Here is a 17729-nt window from a genome sequence, read left to right on the forward strand (position 1 = left end):
TGAGGTAAAAGTTGCCTTTGTATATGGAAGCATCCCAGATCTCTGTCAGAAGTAGAATTAAAGTTTAACATAAACAGTACAGTGTGAAGTTTGGTTAAAGTGCACACTCAGTCCTACTGAAAATTGTTTTGGAAAATCTGTTTCATAATTTAATGTGCTGTGAGGCCTGCCCTTTAAATCACTCTATGTCACGTACAGGTGAGTAGTGAGGAAAATACCTCTCTCTTCAAATTTTAATTCAGTCTAATAGTGAACACTGTATAGAAAACCCTTGTGTTACCTTTGATGCTAATGCAGGTTCTGCACTGAGCACTCTGTGGTTTTTCTCATGAGTGGTTGAGTCTCAAAATTGCCATCTCCAGCCATTTAATTCACTGTTTTACAGGCTTTGAAAATGCTGGCAGAAAGTCAAGTTGATTGAATAGGACAAGGCCAAGCAGGATAGAAGGATGCTGAGGAGCAGGGAGTAATGTCCATGTAGAAGTCTGGGGTTCCAGGCTTGTTCTGTAGCTATATTTGGGCAAAACCATGTTGGTGACAAAAATGTTAATTAAAAAGCTGGGAAGGAAGAGTCTTGTTTCCTGCTTCTGTACCAACATGGTGTTGCTGGTGGTTTCAGATCCTGAAGAACATGGAGTCTTCCAGAATTGTTCAGCCCCACTTCCTGGAGTTCTTGCTGTCTCTTGGTTGGTCTGTTGACATTGGGAAGCACCCTGGGTGGACTGGTCACGTCTCAACAAGCTGGTCAATCAACAGCTGCAGTGATGAAGAGGGACCTGAACAAGGTAAGACATAGTAAATTAAAATGTTGAGGCTCCTTTAGAAGACAATTTTCTTACTCCTGTGTACCTATCTGAACACTGGCTTTTTTTTTTTTTTTTTTTGGTAAATGCTGATGTTTGCTAGAAAGAAATGTGTAAATGTTAAATTAAGCTTCAAGTCAGTGAGCAAAACTAATGTGTGTATGTTGTTGGGAGGAAGTAGCCTCAGCAAAAAAAATACCACTGGATTATATTTCTTAAGATTTGATGAGTCTTTAATATATTATCCCAAACCAGTGTTCAGGTGAAATCGGTTGCAGATTATTCTGTGTATTGGCAAATAGGCTTGAAATACTGTGTGATTTTTTTAGTGTTCTGTAAGTAGATTAGAAAGAGATACTGAGTCAAGCTGCTCTTTGTAGGTCCTGGAGGTGTTGGAACCCACATATGGCTCTCTGTCTTGCATCACTGAGTCTGCATTTTTCCACTAGAGCAACTCCTCCCCTGAGCTTGTCATACACCACCCTCTCCCCATTCTGTCACCCAGAATGATCCTCAGGAGTGTGAGCTGCTATCCCAGGACAGGAATCTGGGGGTTGGGTTAGCTTCTCCCTTGGACAGCTTGATCAGATTCCTTGGGAATTGGTAGTGTCTGGGCTGGTTTCAGTGTCACTGCTCCAAGGGCCAAACCTGTTCTGGGTGATCTCCAGAGCCACAGCCTCTGGTGGGCCTCCCAAAGGTAGTGGTAAGGCTGGTGCAGCTTGTTAATCATCCTTGAGCCAATGTTGGCATCAGGTGTGGCACCATTACAGCTGCAGGTGCTTAAGCAGCACTTGCTCTGCTGTCCATTCACTGTGTCTTAGGGGGGCCCTTCACCTGTATCTGCAGCCAGCTGGAGGCTTCTCCCTTCAGTTACGGAATAAAAGTACAAACCACAGAAGGCTGGAAGTGTTGGGGAGAGGTTAGAGAACAGAGGTGTTGCTTTCTCTGAGCAAGTCAGGATGGATTACAAAATGGCCAGGTCTGGATTTAATTTTGCTTTAAGGACAGGGTCAGGCTGTTCTTTCTCAGAGGCAGAGCCCTCTGACCTCCCTTTGCAGTGGGTTCGTCAGAACAACTGCAGAATGGTCCCTGAATTAGCCAGGGACCTGGCTTGGTGTGGACTTTTCAACTTGAATTTTTTCAGCCATTTGAATGAGAACACAGACCACTAAATAGCTGAATTAATTCAACCAGCTCAGGGAAGAAGGAAACAGGAAAAGTGTTCAAAAATGGAAAGGAGGAAGGGCAGGTTACTTTTAGTCTGGTTCTGCTGGTGAATGGGCTGGAGCCCAAGTCCAGTGAGGAGCAGCTGAGGGAGCTGGGAGGGCTCAGCCTGGAGAAAAGGAAGCTCAGGGGAGACCTTCTCGCTCTCTTTGACTCCCTGAAAAGAGTTGTAGCCAGGTCTGGGTCAATATTTTTTCCCAGGTAATGAGTGACAGGATGAGAGGAAACAGCCTCAGTGCAGGTTTAAGTTGGATATTAGGGAAAATTTCTTTATGGAAGGGGTGGTCAGGCACTGGCACAGGCTTCCCAGGGCAGTGATGGAGTCACCATCCCTGGAGGGATTTAAAAGCTGTGCAGATGTGGGACTTGGGGACATGGGTTAGTTGGCAGTGCTGACTTAACAGTTGGACTCAATGATCTCCAACCTAAATGATTCTATGAGTCTAGAATAGCTTCCAGTGAGTTGTGGTTAAAATAATTTCAGGGGAAAGTTTCCCTACACCACCCCCAAAATCAAAGAAATTCCTAAAAAGCTGGGGTTCGAGTTGTGGTTAAAATAATTTCAGGGGAAAGTTTCCCTACACCACCCCCAAAATCAAAGAAATTCCTAAAAAGCTGGGGTTCAAGTTGTGGTGCTGCTCCTTGGGAGCCACTGGAGATGTGGGAACCTTTCCCTGATGCTGAAGCATGGCTTGGAGTCTTCAACATGCCTCTGGCCACTTCTCTGTCAGTATGCTGAATGTCACTGCTCCAGTGGCTTTGCTGAGGCAGCTATCTCAGGAACCCTTCTGTAAACTGGATCAGAGAAATTAATTTTAAAGTCCTTGCTAGTTTTTCTGGAGGTAATGTGGGGCGGGATGTTCTTTCTCTACTCTGAAGGCCTGTATTGGGCAGTTGTGGTGAGGGAATCAGCGGGGACTGAGAATGAGAAGCTTTCTTGCATTGATTGGAGACAGATCTTTTTCTAACTCTGCTTGACAGAGAAAAGACCAAAGAGAGTCTGTAGAAACTGGCTTGAATTCTAGAATAGTATCAGACTAAAGTGTTAAATGTTAGAATTCTTTGGAAATGGAATGACTAACTGGATGATCTTGCTAGACAGAATGCTCAAAAATAGATAGTAGATGTATTCTTGTGGCAGATGTGCTTACTAGAGTACTAGGAAATAAAGAATCCAGTACACTGGAAATGTGTTCAGAATGAAGTCACTCCCAACCCAAAATGCCTTTTCCTTCAAGATAGCAAAAATGGTTTTTTTGAGAAGGGTTGTTAGCCATGAGATCTCACTCCTTCCATTTTAAAATGAGATTTGTATAATTTCTTCTCATTGATTGCACCTTGTATTTGAAGGTCATTTCTGATGCAGTGTGTAAAGAAGTAGAGCTTCCTTCTGGCCAAACTTTCCTTTTCTGTCCATTTCAGATGATCTAATTATCTCAGAAGATGTTGGGGCAAGTATCTTCAATGGACAGAAGAAGGTGCTGTATTATGCAGATGCCCTGACAGAAATCGCCTTTGTTGTCCCTTCACCGGTGGAATCCCTGAGTAAGATCTCTCTGTACCTGCTCTTTACAAAAATGAAACCAACTTTTTTGTTGTTTGAGAACTCTTGCAGAAGCAAAACCTAAATAAACTAAGTAGTGTGTTAGCAAGATCCTTGTCAGAAAGCTGTGGATGTTTAAGTTAGAGCATTCTAATCCCTAGACTCCTTCCTGACGTGGCATCTGTTCTGTGCCTTTCTCAGTCTGAGCCTCAGTAGATGTCCAGGTGTGCACAGCAGTTTTGTTGTTGCTTTAGGTTGGACATGTGGTTCACCATCAACTGGTGATGTCTATTTATTGTCCCTTTCCTGTCAATGATGTGCTCCTGCAGCACATGGAGGAGTGTTTGCACCTGCTAAGTAGGGGAGCAACAGCCTTCATGGCTTCTTTGGCATACTGCAAGTTGCCTGGAATAAAATATGGTGTAGCCATAGGAGGGAGGAGACTGTATTCTACAGGAAACTGCTGGGATGCCTGTAAGTCCATGGGGAGTGCTTTATTGGCAGTCTGTTTCTGGACAGCTGCCAGTTGTCTCCTAACTCATTTTCCTGCTTATGAGGACTATATTGACTTGACCATACACCTATGCCCGTTTAGTTCTAAAAGCTTTACAACATTTTTTTAGTATCAAAATATATGATGACAGCTTATTCTTTGGCAGAAGAATAGACAAAACCCATCTTTTTTTCTTCTGGCTTACAGCTGATTCACTGGAAAGCAGTGTCTCTGACCAAGAAAGTGACTCCAACATGGATCTGCTGCCAGGACTATTGAAGCAGCAGCCTCTGACACTTGAACTCTTCCCCAATCATACAGACAATCTTAATCCCTCCCAGCGGGTAAGGCAAAACTTCCATTGAAAAATGGTGCTTTTTGTTTTTTCTTTCAAGAAGCACGTTGGCAATGCTGCAGGATTTTTGATAGTATATGATTTGGTTTCCTGGCATGTAGAGCTACTTGTTCCTTGCTATTAATCTTTGATATCAGCTTTAGTCCTGCCAGAATTTGCACCTACAGTAGGAGACAGCAAGATTACATTACTTAAGTATAAAATTTAGACATGCTAAGTGTTGTGCATCCTGAAATCTTAAAATGCATGCAGAAAAAAGTATATGGAGTATTTACAGAGTAATTCAGCCTCAAATCCATGCTTGGAAATTGAGGATGGGTAGACATGAACACCTTTCCTACCAATCCAATTTAAAACAGTGTGTCAGTTGTGTCTGAAGTACCAGAAGTTGCTTTTGTACACTAACAAAACAGAAAACCATGAACTGTTACATCTGTAAGCAAAAGATTTATTACTGCTGATTACTTGTTTAGAATTCACTTCCAAATGTATATTTAGTTACTCATTTAAGGCCTTCAAGGACATAAAAAAAACCCTTTTAACTGATTCAAGGTTGAATATATGAGTTTGTATTGAATAAGTGGGATGGTGACCCAGATTGCAGTGAGTACTTCCAGCACAGCTGCCCCTGCTCAATAGCTGGCAGGGGTTGTACCTGGCTGAGATAGGAATGACTGAGGAGCAGCTGCGAAATACTTGCTGGCTGCATTATTGGACTCATGATGTTTGCAAATGCTACTCTTCCCTTATGTTCAAAACAGCTCAGTCCTACTTCTAGATCCAAGAGGATGCCTCAGGGCCGCACCATTCCACCAATGGGACCTGAAACCAAAGTGTACGTGGTCTGGGTGGAACGTTATGATGATATAGGTATGTACAACTTCTTACTGTTCACTAAAGTAACAACAGGGCAGGAACCAGAGGAAAAACTCTGTTCTTTTTTTTTTTTTTTTAAATGCTAGATCATGGAACCACAGACTGGTTTGAATTGGAAGGCACCTTAAAGCTCATCTAGTCCCAATCCCCTGCCATGGGCAGGGACATCTTCCACTAGACCAGGTTGCTCCAAGCCCCATCCAGCCTGAACAGTTACAGGGATGGGGCAGCCACAGCTTCTCTGGCAACCTGTGCTAGGGCCTCATCACCCTCACAATCAAAATAAGTCCTTACTAATGTCTAACAACATTTTTAAGATTCTGAATCTTCAATATTTGAGTTGTGATCCGTGGGGTGTACATGAATCAGTGGCATATGGAGGTCTGAAGTTTCCTTTAGCTCTGGCAGTACCTGTAAAATGCTGTCATGAACTTAAGCTCCTCACCCAAGGTGGGTGTGTTCCCCTGCTTTTGAGTTCCCCTTGGCTGTTGTCTCCTCAGAGTGGATCTGGTTTTCTTCCTTTAAAAAAATGGCTTCTGACACCTGCTGCTTCTGTGCTGGAGGGATCATCATCCTCCTTGGTGTGATGGTACCTTTAGAACTCCATGTTCTCTCTTCAGGGGAGGGCTCGTTTGTTCTGCACTCAGGGTGCCTGCTCCATGCTCCCTTTCCTGCTGTGTTGCTCAGGTGAGGTCCTGCTCCTCATGCAACTTCATGTTTCCTAATTTGGCATTTCGTCTCTGCCTCAGGGTACAGGCTGGCCTGGGAGAGACACAGCTTTGCTTATCCTGTTACATCCATGGCATGGCCACAGTGGACAGCTTTGAGGAATTCTTTGTCCCCAGAAGCTTCTTGTGTGCTGGTTCCAAGCCATGGCCTGGCCTCAGTGCTATGAGAGTCTCTCTGCGCTGGCCTAGCCTAGCAGTGTCTGCAAGACTGGCCAGGAACTTGTGTTTTATTCTGTCTTTGATTTGTAATTCTGGTTCCCAGTCTGGCAGTAAGGGTGGACCTTAATTAAGGCCTTAATTTCTTCCAGAGTAAAGCAACCAAGGGAATGGGAGCAGCAATCAAGAGGAAGCTTCCTGTTAAGGGTAGATATAAATTCTCAGGAAGACCACCTTGTCCACAGCATGTCCCTCAGAGCCTTACTGAGATCAGGAGGCAGACAGCAAGTTCTGCAGCATCAGTTCCTTGTCCAGATGCTGGCCCAGAGTGTGTTCCAAACTGGTGTCCCTGACCCACTTCCTTCTTGGGTGGCAGCTAAAGCCACCTTACTTCAGGGGCAACAGCTGTGCTACACAGGCATGTTTCTGCTTGGCTGTTTCTTTCAGCAGCCATAGGAATCTCCCAGAGTTCTGGGCCTGAAGCTGAAGAAATGAGTTTGTGAGCCTCAGTAAGCCTGGCAGTTGGATGGCAGGGAGGGCAGCTCCTGGAAGTGACTCCTAGCCCAGAGGCTCTGCCATATGTTCCTTATGTTCTTGGCTTTTGCCTTACGCTTCCGGTACATCTTTGAGTCTGGACAGTGAAAAGCTGTCACTTTGTAGTCAAGGTTATCACCCTGGTGCCAGCTGCCTGCCCTCCCTCTTGCTCCATCTCAGAGTGTGTCCATGGCTCGCCATGCTCTCCCTCTGCTTGCTCCAGCTGTTGTGTACCCTTAGCATCCCAGCTCTGATGGCAGCATCTGTGTTTGGGCCTGACTCCTTCTGCTGGAAGCACTGTCCTGCTGCCTGAACTGTACTTCTGTGAGTGACTCTCAACATCTCTCAGCCCCTGAACAAGGTGCTGGGAAGTGCCAAATCCCCTTCAGGGAGTCAAGTTCTTACTGTTTTCTCCTTTGCCTTCATTATCCAGTGTCTGTTACCAAGTGCATGGCAGCAGGGTTGTAGGTTATGGTGGGGATCCACAGAGCTTGGATTTGAGGAAGGATACCATGGGAGCAGGGCTCAAGGGAGCTGTAGGTGTGAGTGGTTGGCACTGTTCAATGCTCCTGGCAGTGTTCTGGAGGCTGATTACTTGTGGGTGATGAAGATGCAGTGAATAATAATTTGAAAGCTCTTTCTGTGGTTGAAGTAGTTCATCTGCTTCCTGCTTTCACAGTTCCTCTAGAGATTTTGACTTTTGGGTTGAGAGAATGGAGGGTCTGGCACCTCATCTGTTGAGTGCAGATGGTTGAGGTGTGTGTACTCTCCATGAATGCTTAAACTGCAAGCCAAAGACACTATCTGTGCAAGAACACTAGTGGTATAAATGCTTGAGGACTGTGTGGTTTTGACTGATGATAAATAATTGTTCCTTGTACTCAAGAAAAAAAAAATCCAAAACTATATTAGATAAACTTTATTTGGTGTATCCTGTTCTTACAGAAAACTTCCCCCTCCCTGATCTGGTATCTGAGACTAGCACTGGTGTGGAAACCACAGCCAATAGTAGCACTTCCCTAAGGTAAGACCGCTCTCATTTTCATTATTTTTACTGATTTCTCAGTGGACTGTTTTGTAGTTGAAACAGTGAAAGAGCTTTTCATACCACTTCAGATAAAACATAAATTAAAGAACAGAAAATGTGCAGTTTCATCTGAGTCTGTGATGAGCCACCCTCCTGATTGGCTCCCTTGTGAGGTGGTTAATGCTGCATAGGTGCTGTGCCCTGGCTGCAGGGCTCTCCAGTCCTGTGGGGACAGAGACCATAGGCACAGCACAACTGACAGAGCCCTTCTGAGGGCCCAGAGCATACCCTGGCATCCTGCTGCCTTAGCCATGAGGCATTTTAAAACTTTAACACTTACAGTGGTCATTTTTCATCTGTAGATTAATTGAAACAGTGCTTTAAAACTTACTCAATAGTTGTGTTTTTCCCTTAAGATCTACCATTCCTGAGAAGGAAGTTCCTGTGATCTTCATCCATCCTTTAAACACTGGCTTATTCAGGATAAAACTACAAGGAGCAACTGGGAAATTCAACATGGTTATCCCGCTGGTGGATGGAATGATAGTCAGTAGGAGAGCTCTTGGTAAGCTAAAGGGTTTTAGGAATGTTCATGTTTTTATTTTATTTTTTTTAAACAATAATAGATTCCAGACCATGTACTTTGCAGATATTTCTTTGGAAAAAGTGTTAGGCAATGCTGAACAAATGAAAGCCATGCTTTTTGCAGCAGCAGTGGGAGCAGGAACAGCAGAAGGAGCAACACTTGGCTGCCAGGATGGCAGGAGAGAGGGTTGGAACTAGGAATGGGGCCTGTTTAAATAGGAGAGATCCAAAATGTGACCGTGGTGTTTAGCACAGAGAACCAAGGTGCACCAGAGGGTGCTACAGAATTTGTTGCTGTGCTGTCATGCTGTGTGTTCCTTCTGGTTTAGGAGCCAGACAGGCATTAAAACCACAGCAACTGAGGATTTTCTTATGTGTTCAATAAAAATTACCGTGCAGGTGTGTGTTAACAGGTTCCCTGTGTGCCCTCTGCCTTTTCCTCTGTTCCTGGATGGATTCATGGACCTGTCCTGGTATTGGTGCTATTTAGTTTCAGTAACTGGCCATCCCACCCATTGAGGGCAGTACACAGGACAGAGTAAAATTAAGTAGGGACCATTAGGATACCTGTACATAACCATAAAGCTGCTGTTGGAGGTGACTTTCAGGTTCTGGGGTTTGTATGCTTAATTCAGTGATTGGCAAATGTAAGCCAAACCTGGGCCCTTAAATAACATTTATGAATTCCACTGATGACGGTGGCTTTTACTGAAAAATAATCAGGTATGTTTTCCTAGAGTTGGGCTTGTTTTTCTGCTGCATCAGGACTATTCATATAGTGAAATTTGTCTTGTCTCTAAGTTCAGCAGGTGTAGTTTGTGTGCATTGAGGTCCTCTAAATGTTTCTGTCTGTAAGAAAGAGCTTGTGAAACAGCAAAGGGGGTAAGGGACACTTGCTTCCCTAGAGGCATAGAAATTTCCTTTCAGAATAAAATAAGATAAAGTTCACTGCCAGCTTTTGAATGCTACTACTTCCATTCCCCACCTCCTCCTCCATCCACATCCAGCAGTGTGAGTTACAGAGGAGTGACAAAAGTGGCAAGGCAGTGAGGCGAAGAGAAACTTGTTTGCAGCCACAACCCATCAGGTCTTTCCTCATCCCCTTTCCAAGAGGAAGGCTCTGCAATTCCTACTGGAAAAAGGTACTGACAGGTACTTTCCCCATTCTCAGGGCTCCCCTGGCATTGCCTGATGTGACCTCAGCCTACCTGAGGTCCATGTGTGTGGCATAGCCGGGGCTGTGGTACTGTGATCTTGTATTGGCTGCCCTGGGTTTGCCCTCTTGTCCCGAGGGTGCTGTTCCAGGCAGCTGCTTGGCTCTGGCAAAGCAGAGAATACTCCTCCTTCTCCTCCAGACAGTTTAGGGTACCACTGAGTTGAGTCCATTTCTTCATTTTTTACAGTGAAAGTCTTTACAAGCCTGAGGACCATGGCTGTCTGTTAGCAACTGCTCATGGACAAAAGTTCTTGCCTTGGTGGTGCTGAACATCTCCCCTGGGTTTAGATGGGACAGAACCCAAAATTGTCTTTGGCTGGGAAGCCAGCAAAGGGGTGCAGGACTGAATTTAAACTTGATTCAAATGTTGTTTCTTTTTCAGGTTTTTTAGTGAGACAGACAGTAATAAATATTTGTCGGCGAAAGAGGCTGGAAAGTGATTCCTATAACCCCCCCCACGTCCGCCGAAAACAGAAAATAGCAGATATTGTCAATAAATATCGGAACAGGCAGCTGGAGCCAGAGTTTTATACCTCGCTTTTCCAGGAAGTTGGGCTCAAGAACTGCAACCCCTAGATCATTATCCTTCCAGGACAATTAGATCAGAGCTTGGTGGCTACACTAATGAAAACAGTTAAATAACAACAACAAGTTTCCTCAGCCCTCCGGAATTCAGGAAATCATGTTCTAGCACAAGTCAGCAGATACCATGTGGGAGGAATGAGAAATGAATCTGAAACATTGCAGTTGGGATATTGACTTGATTCACCTACCCTCAGAAGATTACTGAATTCCAGTCTTCCTGGATGCTAGCAAAATAATCTCTTCACCCAGTCATCCTTTCCAGACTAATTAGGAACTGTAGGTGTCTTGCTCTGAGGGGAAAACAATCAAAGTAAAGCCATCTCTGCATATGAGGATGGAAAAAAGAATACAAAGAAACCTGCTGTTAGACACCTCACTGTACCCATGTGTCCAAGGGCAAGGGAGCAGGATCTCTCCTTGGAGGAGGAGTCTGTTCCAGAGCATTAACTTTCCCTGCAAGAACTTCGAAGAAATTTTCAGTCCCCCTTCAGTGCTCAGCAGAAGATCCTTCACTGGTTGTAACCCTTCTGTGTACCAGAAGCAAGAGGAGGAAGATTGCTTGGGAAGAGCAGGCCCTGAAATCCAAAGCCCAGATGCTGTATGTGGCAACTCCCTCCATGGCTCCAAGTGAGTCCATCTGCATACAAGACAACCACCACCACCTGAAATTAACTGACTTTCCAAAAGGAGTTGTTATTGTATAAGAGCTTTTGGTTATATAAAAGCGAGGTTATGACTTTCAGGTCTGTTGCAAAATGTCACATTTAATTTCAGTAGCTTGATTTTTATTTCAAAATTTTTTTTTAATGCAACTACTTAATTTATTTTGAAGTGTCTGTATCACCTACTCACCATTTCCATAAAAAGCATAAACATCAGTTGCCTTCCTTCCACTGGATTGAAATCTGAGATTTTGGGGCTGCCTCCTCCCTATTATTTATAGCATGAGCAGTTTTTGCAGCTTCTACAACACTTTTCAGAAGCTCCTGTTAAACAGACTAAAGAACTCAAAAAGAAAATTCACAAATTATTCTTTTCCCCATTTATTTCAATTCTATGAAAGCCCCTTCAGAGTTATAACTTTACTTTGTTTTGAATCTCCTCTACCTTCTCACATTCGGCAGCAGCGCTTCCCTTCCACCTAGGTCAGGAGTTTTCCTTTTCAGCCTGTGGCTTTGATGTGTTCAGGACTCAAATGCTATGCTGGGAAAAGATGTTTACAGCTACAGGTGTGATCTTGGGATCTCAGAGGAGTGGTGGGTGCAGGCAGCCGTGGGAGCACCTCTGGCTCCTGGTGCCTCCCAGCTGGTGTTGCAGCAGTGAACTGTGGCTGCCACTCCTGGGGAGGTGCAGCCTGATGGCAGCAGGGATCCTGATCCTCCCAGCGCCGGGTCATGGAAGAGGATGAGTGAGCAGGAATTTGGGGAGCTCTTCACATTATTTCCAAAGTGGTTTTAATAAGCTGTGCTATGCATTGCAGTAATACCTGTCAGGCATTGAATTTTGATATTTCAGAGCTACTTTTTGCAACAGTTCTGCTCTGACCTGAAGCAGTCTTAATTGTCTCATTACAACTTATCTGCCAAGGACAGACCTCGCTCATAGCTTTCCATGTGGTTTTTCACAAAGAGTTCATGGAAACACAGGCCCTTAAAAATACATGTGAAAGGACTTTTGGGTGGTCAACCAAGGTGATGTTGGAGTGCTTGTTGGAGGGAACAAGTGCACTGACCTCTCAATTCAGGAGCTCTGGAATTTGATCCAGATGAACAAAAAGTGAAAAAATGAAACCACCCAAAGAAAACTCCTGTAGCAGGATATGTGCTGGCTGGCCCACACCTGTGTGCTGCCCAGGTGGCACAGGGCAGGAGGAGCTCCAGGGCAGAGTTTGGGTGCATTGGCCAAGCTGTGCAGGGAACTCGGACAGCCTCATTCCTCTGCCAGACTCTTGCCAGGAGCAGTTTAATGCACGGACACTAAATTTACCCACACTGTGTATGTACCTATTGGATCTAATTAATGGCCAAACACACTTGAGCCCACTGGTTGAAAAGGCATGAGCAATGCATGTGTAACTAATAAACATCCTGAGCAAACCCTGTGTCTGCACATTGATAGTGTAACAGCACCCCCACCTCCCCCGGCTGAGTGTTCCACGGCCCTGGCTGATGCTGCAGCGGCTGCTGCTGTCAGGCAGGCGGGAGCAGCCACGAGTGCAGAGGTGGGCACTGGGGCAAACCCCGAGTGCTTTCTGGCAGGGATAGCCAAGTGGACTGCCAGAAGATTTGCTTTCTTTACAAAGGCCTGTGCTTGGCTGAAGGGTTGTCTTGGGTCTATTTCCATGTTCACCTAAAGGCAGCCATGGGCGCAGTAACAGCTGTGAGAGCCAGATGGCTTGGCAGGAGTCTGGAAAGAAGGGAACTTGGGCACATGGTGGCCACTCCCAGTGCCAGGGGATGCATGTTTGGAACATGTGTCAGTTGAGGTGTAGAACCAGCTGGTGAGCAGGTTACAGGTGATGTGACCTGGCTGTAGGTGGTGGAATTGGCTCTCTGGAAAGGTGAGCCTTCAGGAAGGTCACAGTTCAGTATAAAGATGTTGTGATGCTGAAATGTGCTGCCATCCCTCATGATTTGGGTGCTGGTCACAGCAGTGGGCATCCTGGGCAGGGCTGTGCCAGTGCAAGGTGCCTGCAGGGACTGTCCCTCCTTCCCTGGGACGTGGGGAGGTCTCAGACTTCATAACAAAACACACCCCACCTGTCTAGGAATTATATCCATCTCCTCTCAAAGTCTGACCAAACTCCAATGGCTTTAGCTAGTGCAGGGTACTGTCTTGAGAACTTTTCCCCTGAAGGGTCAGAGCAAATGAGGTTTATTTTCATGGTGATTGCAAGAGTTAGTGAAGAATTCAGATTTTTTAAATATCACAGACTGCTGCATAGATGTTCTGACTTGATGCTTGAGGGGCTTGGGTCAGCATCCCTGTCCATCAGAGGGGATGAGCGCTGACCCCCCCACTGACCTGCAAGTGTTCTTCAGTAATTAAACTGGGACTCTTTCTTTTCATCACACTTTTCAGTTTGGGTTCATAATTCTGTTTTAACAGGGCAGGAGGTGACCACTGTCACATTGTTAAACACAGTGTTGAAATTACATTTTAGTACCTTAATAGAGACTTTTAAAGAAAAGCCATTCTTTTAAAGGTACTTTTAGAAAGGCGTTAGAACCTTAGAGCACGCAGGAAAGGGGGAGGACAGTGCCTGTGGAAATTGGGGCATCTGTGGCTGCAGTGTGTGCGAGGCCGTAGGGAGCAGCAGCCCTGGCTGCCCCTGGGCTGTGCTGGGTTCTCTGTAGGTCACAGCGTTTCTTTTCACAAGGTTCTGCATGTCCAGGAAGAGGAGAGAACTAAATTTCAGTCTCACAGAGAAATTTGATGCATTTTCGTGATTGTGTAATTGAGTGATACCTTTGAAGGCAAACACAGCCCTTTTCCCCATGGATTTAGCAGGAGCAATTAGAAGTGAGAACGCCAGATATCATGTGCTTCAATCATAGACAATTTGTATGAATTCCTGTATGTTGCCAAGACATGAACTTTTTGTTCTTATTGTATTTTTCTGTAAATATTCCTGCCGCTAAGTTGTAAAGTAAAGGTAAAATGTAAATATGAAGATGTGAACTATGTTCCCTTGTCTCTAGTACTTTATCTCTTATTTGTTTAGGGAAGGCACACAAAGGCTTGTTTGTATTTATGCCAATTCTTTGTCCAGGAGAAACACATCAAATATTGAATGTAACACAATTAGTCCAATAAATTTTAAAGATTCTTATCTAGTAACTTTGCACTGGTCAATTTTTAGTATTTTCCAAAGCCTTGGTTGAAATTCTCCAATGGAGATGTTTCCCAGGACAGCAGCAGACAGAGGTAGTAGCAGAATTGCACACCCTCTGCAGCTCAGTAGCTCTGGGAACAGTGAGGCTTGTAGGTGAGGAAATCACAGTGTGAGGAGTGAAAACATGGAAGAATGGCTTTTGAAGGGAGCCTGGTGCTCCTGCAGTGCCGCTGTTCTCCAGTCACTCCATGTGCTGCTTCCCGTCTCAGGCGTGGGTCCCCTGTGGTGCAGCCGCTCCGGCCACCCCCCCAGGACAGGGAAAAGCTGTATGCTTCAGGTGCAGAGTCCTGTGAGGGTGAGGGCTCTGCTGTCTGGGCAGAGAGGGGAGAAAGGATAGGGCTCCTCAGCTTTGGATTTGGAGAGGAGCTGGGCAGCAGTGGGGGAGGGCCCTGTGTCCCATGAGGGTGATGCACCCAGCGAGCCCTGGGGCACTGGGCTGGCTTAGAGAGAGGCTTTGTCAGTGCTATCCAGCCCAATCCCCATGGACCATCTCCGAGCTCCCTAGGGAGGGGACGCGTTCCCAGTGTGGCTCAGGGCTGCAGGAGCCATGTGTGTTGTGTCCATGCTTGCTGCTGCCGTGCAGGGGCTGTTTCTCTGGCAGGGGCCCTGCACTGTCCCTGGGATTTCACCTTTGCAGCAGCTCTGGTGCTTTGCCCAAGCTGCCCCACCTGAGGCCTGGAACAAAAGCACTGAAGTGACAGGTCCAGAAACCTCAAGCTGGGATATGTGAACATCTGTTTTCCTGCTGGCTTCATCTTCAGTAGCTTAAGCTGGTGCCACCTGCCCAAGCTCCTCACCACAGTGCTTCAGGGAAGGTTAAGGCAGGTCCCACAGTGATCTCTGAAGAATCACAAACATGTGATAAATAGTTAAGTATCTTCCTCTGCAGTCCCAAAGTGCAGGGCCAGGGGCAGGAAGGGTGTTCTGTGGCTGGTTTGGAGCCTGATGCTTTCTTCTTTCCTATTGGGGAGAGATTGATACTCCCAGCTCTTTTGGGAGTCTGGAAATCTCACCTAAGGCCTTGGATTGGAAGTGGGTCTCCATCGGCCAAGTCTTGGAACAGGTGGTGTTTGGCAGATGGGGCCTGTGTGGGTGCACAGTGGGGCACAACCTTCCTCTATGAGCCCAGCAACTCAAAGGCAACTGCAGTGGCTCCATGGCCTCCAGGTCCTCAGGGCAGGAGGGCCAGCTGGGAGCAGCTCCTTGGTTTCTGTGAAAGGTCCCCCATGCCCCACAGGTGCTCCATTCCATGTGAGTGGAGAGATGGGGCACCACCAGGTGATTGCTGCAAGAACAGGAGCAATAAATCCTGGGATGAGGTAGGAACGGCAGCAGTGGGAAGCAGCCAGAGCTGTGCCCCCTGCCACAGCCAGAAATTAGAGCTGCTCCGTGGGCACACAGCAGCTGGCAGCACCCCATGTCAAGCAGAGGAGCTGGCAGGTTTGCCATGGGGGTGTAGAGGAGATGACTCCTCCCCAGTGCCCTCTATTTTCATCAGCTATTCCTATAAACTTCCTGAGGAGGCCGAAGCGTGGCACACTGGCACCCAAGATGCCTGTTCTCGCTGCAGCGCGGCTGGTTTTGACCACAAATGAAGCCAAATTGCAGAACAGATTATTTTCCAGGGTGAAATGTAATTTAGTTACTGCTTTAAACTGAGAAAATATTTGGCTGCCTCAGTGAACAAATGTCTGCCAGGAGGGGGGTGAGAGGCTGAAGGTGGAATCCCCCAGCACACTTGCTGCAATGGTGAGTGCTGGCAGGGTGTGTCCAGGCCAGGCAGGTGCTGGTGGTGTGTCCCTGGGCTGTCTGGTGCTGCCCGAGCATCCCTGGGCCATGTCAGTGCCCCCAGTGTCCCTGGCCCCCGTTGGTGCTGCTGGGATGTCCCTGGTGACACTGGGCTGCCCAGTGGCCGCATTGACTGAGTACCCAGGGCTCTGGGCATCCCGGGGTGTGGGTCAGGTCATCTCCATGACAACATCACAGCATCATGGAGGAAGGCAGCAGGTTGCCACGGTAACCAGGAGCGTCCCAGGGGCCTCAGCCCTGATTTTTGGCTTTCCATGCTGCTTTGGGGATCCACCTTATGCCCACTGGGTATGCCCTCTGGAAGCTGTGGGCAGCACCCAGGGCACGGCAGCAGCCATGGGAGCTGGGTGGAGGCTCACCCAGGTGCAGGTGAGGTTTGTTTTCTCCTTCCTGCAAAAGCCATGAGATTTTCTTCTTTGTTATATGTATTTTTATAAATGATAATTAACATTAATAATATATTTATTATATTTCTGCTGTACCAAAAGCACCCACCCTACACACGGGGCTCAGCTGTGCCTGGCACCCCAGCAGACAGTGATGGGAAGAGGTGACACACTGCAGCTCTGGCCTCACACCAGGGATTCTTACAAAGGTGTTGCTGTAAAGGCAGAGTTGGGCCAGTCCATCCATTGCTGGCTGTCCCAGAGTTGGTCCCTGTGGGACAGGAAGAGCCGTGGTCATTGGCATCCCCACCTTGGCCAGCTCTGGGGGAACAGGCTGCTTTTGGCTGCTAAATACTCCTCCCACCAGGGCAGAGCCTGGGCAGAACGGGAGTGTCCCAGGAGGGATAGGGGTGTGGGGCCAGCATGTGGGGCTGGTGGTCAGTCCCACAGTGGTCCTGGGCTCCCTTCTGTCGTGTCTCAGTCCTGTCCCCAGGCTGGGGTTTGAATTCCCCAGCACAGGCCGCCCTTGCCAGTGCCCACTGCCCACATCCTCAGGGGATTCCCACCAGGAGCCAGTGTCTGCCAGCACGTGCCCTTCTGCCGTGCTGGGGTCCCACAGCCTCCCCCAACAACCCCGCAGACTCCAGTGAGCCCTGGGGGTCCCTGCCCAGCCCTCCTGTCCAGTCCAGGGGGAGGGTGATCTGCTGGGACTCCCCTGGCTGGGACCCTCCTGCCCAGGCCCTGGGGTGCTGCTGGCACAGGCTGAGGGCTGGGAGGGCCAGGGGGCCCCAGGGCAGACCCTCCATGGTGCTCCAGCCCCATCCTGACAGAGGCATCCCCAAGCCAGCACTGGGCCACGTGTTCCTCCAGGCAGGGCTGAGGGCCCAGTGCCCTCATGCTCCCCCAGCAGTCCCTAACGAAGTCCATTTGATGACATTATTGAATGATTCAGTGCATTTTTTGCCTCTTACAGTACTTAATATATGTGCCTGTGTGATTCATTATTATTATTATTATTATCTAATAAAAGATTATCTGACTCACTTTCATGTTTCTTCCAATTACAAATTGAAATTGTTCCCACTCTGACCTTGCAGCTGCTGGATTTTCTAAAATTAGCCATAATGATGCATTTTACTAAGATAATTAATTAGCTAAACTGAGAAAATTGAGTAGTAGAACTGCTTCACATGCTGCTAATTATCTTTTATTATGTCATCTTTACATGCAGATAAAGAAATATTGTGATTATTTTAAATACTGTTTTCATTAGCTAATTCACTCATTAGTGCAGCGACAGCTCTGTCTTCCCCAGCAGCAGGAGCCTGTAGGGACTTGCTGCTGATTGACTGCAGGACTATGTCTTTCAGGTTGAGAAAATAGAGTTACACTCCAAATTAGGTTTATTTTGTCAATTTATTTTAATGGCAGCTATGGGCAGCGGGCGGAAGGGGGTCAGGGATGGTGGGAGAGCCGGGAGCACCAAGGACTCCTGCTGAAGGTTGGGGGGTTTC

At 46.9% G+C, this 17729-nt stretch overlaps 1 protein-coding gene across 4 annotated transcripts in view; it reads left to right on the forward strand.

Annotated features, from left to right (window-relative positions):
• RALGAPB (Ral GTPase activating protein non-catalytic subunit beta) overlaps positions 1-13965 on the forward strand; it is a 64822-nt gene extending 50857 nt beyond the window's left edge. For all 4 annotated transcript variants that reach the window (XM_039563291.1, XM_039563292.1, XM_039563293.1 and 1 more), the window contains 7 exons: positions 620-785; positions 3450-3572; positions 4271-4407; positions 5180-5288; positions 7658-7736; positions 8156-8304; positions 9923-13965. In XM_039563291.1, coding sequence (XP_039419225.1) covers positions 620-785; positions 3450-3572; positions 4271-4407; positions 5180-5288; positions 7658-7736; positions 8156-8304; positions 9923-10116 — 957 coding nt within the window. In that variant the 3' untranslated portion in view covers positions 10117-13965. The remainder of the gene's footprint in view (positions 1-619; positions 786-3449; positions 3573-4270; positions 4408-5179; positions 5289-7657; positions 7737-8155; positions 8305-9922) is intronic.
• The last annotated feature ends 3764 nt before the right edge of the window (positions 13966-17729 follow it).

The sequence above is a fragment of the Corvus cornix genome, chromosome 20 (assembly GCF_000738735.6).
Source record: "Corvus cornix cornix isolate S_Up_H32 chromosome 20, ASM73873v5, whole genome shotgun sequence".
Taxonomy (NCBI): domain Eukaryota; kingdom Metazoa; phylum Chordata; class Aves; order Passeriformes; family Corvidae; genus Corvus; species Corvus cornix.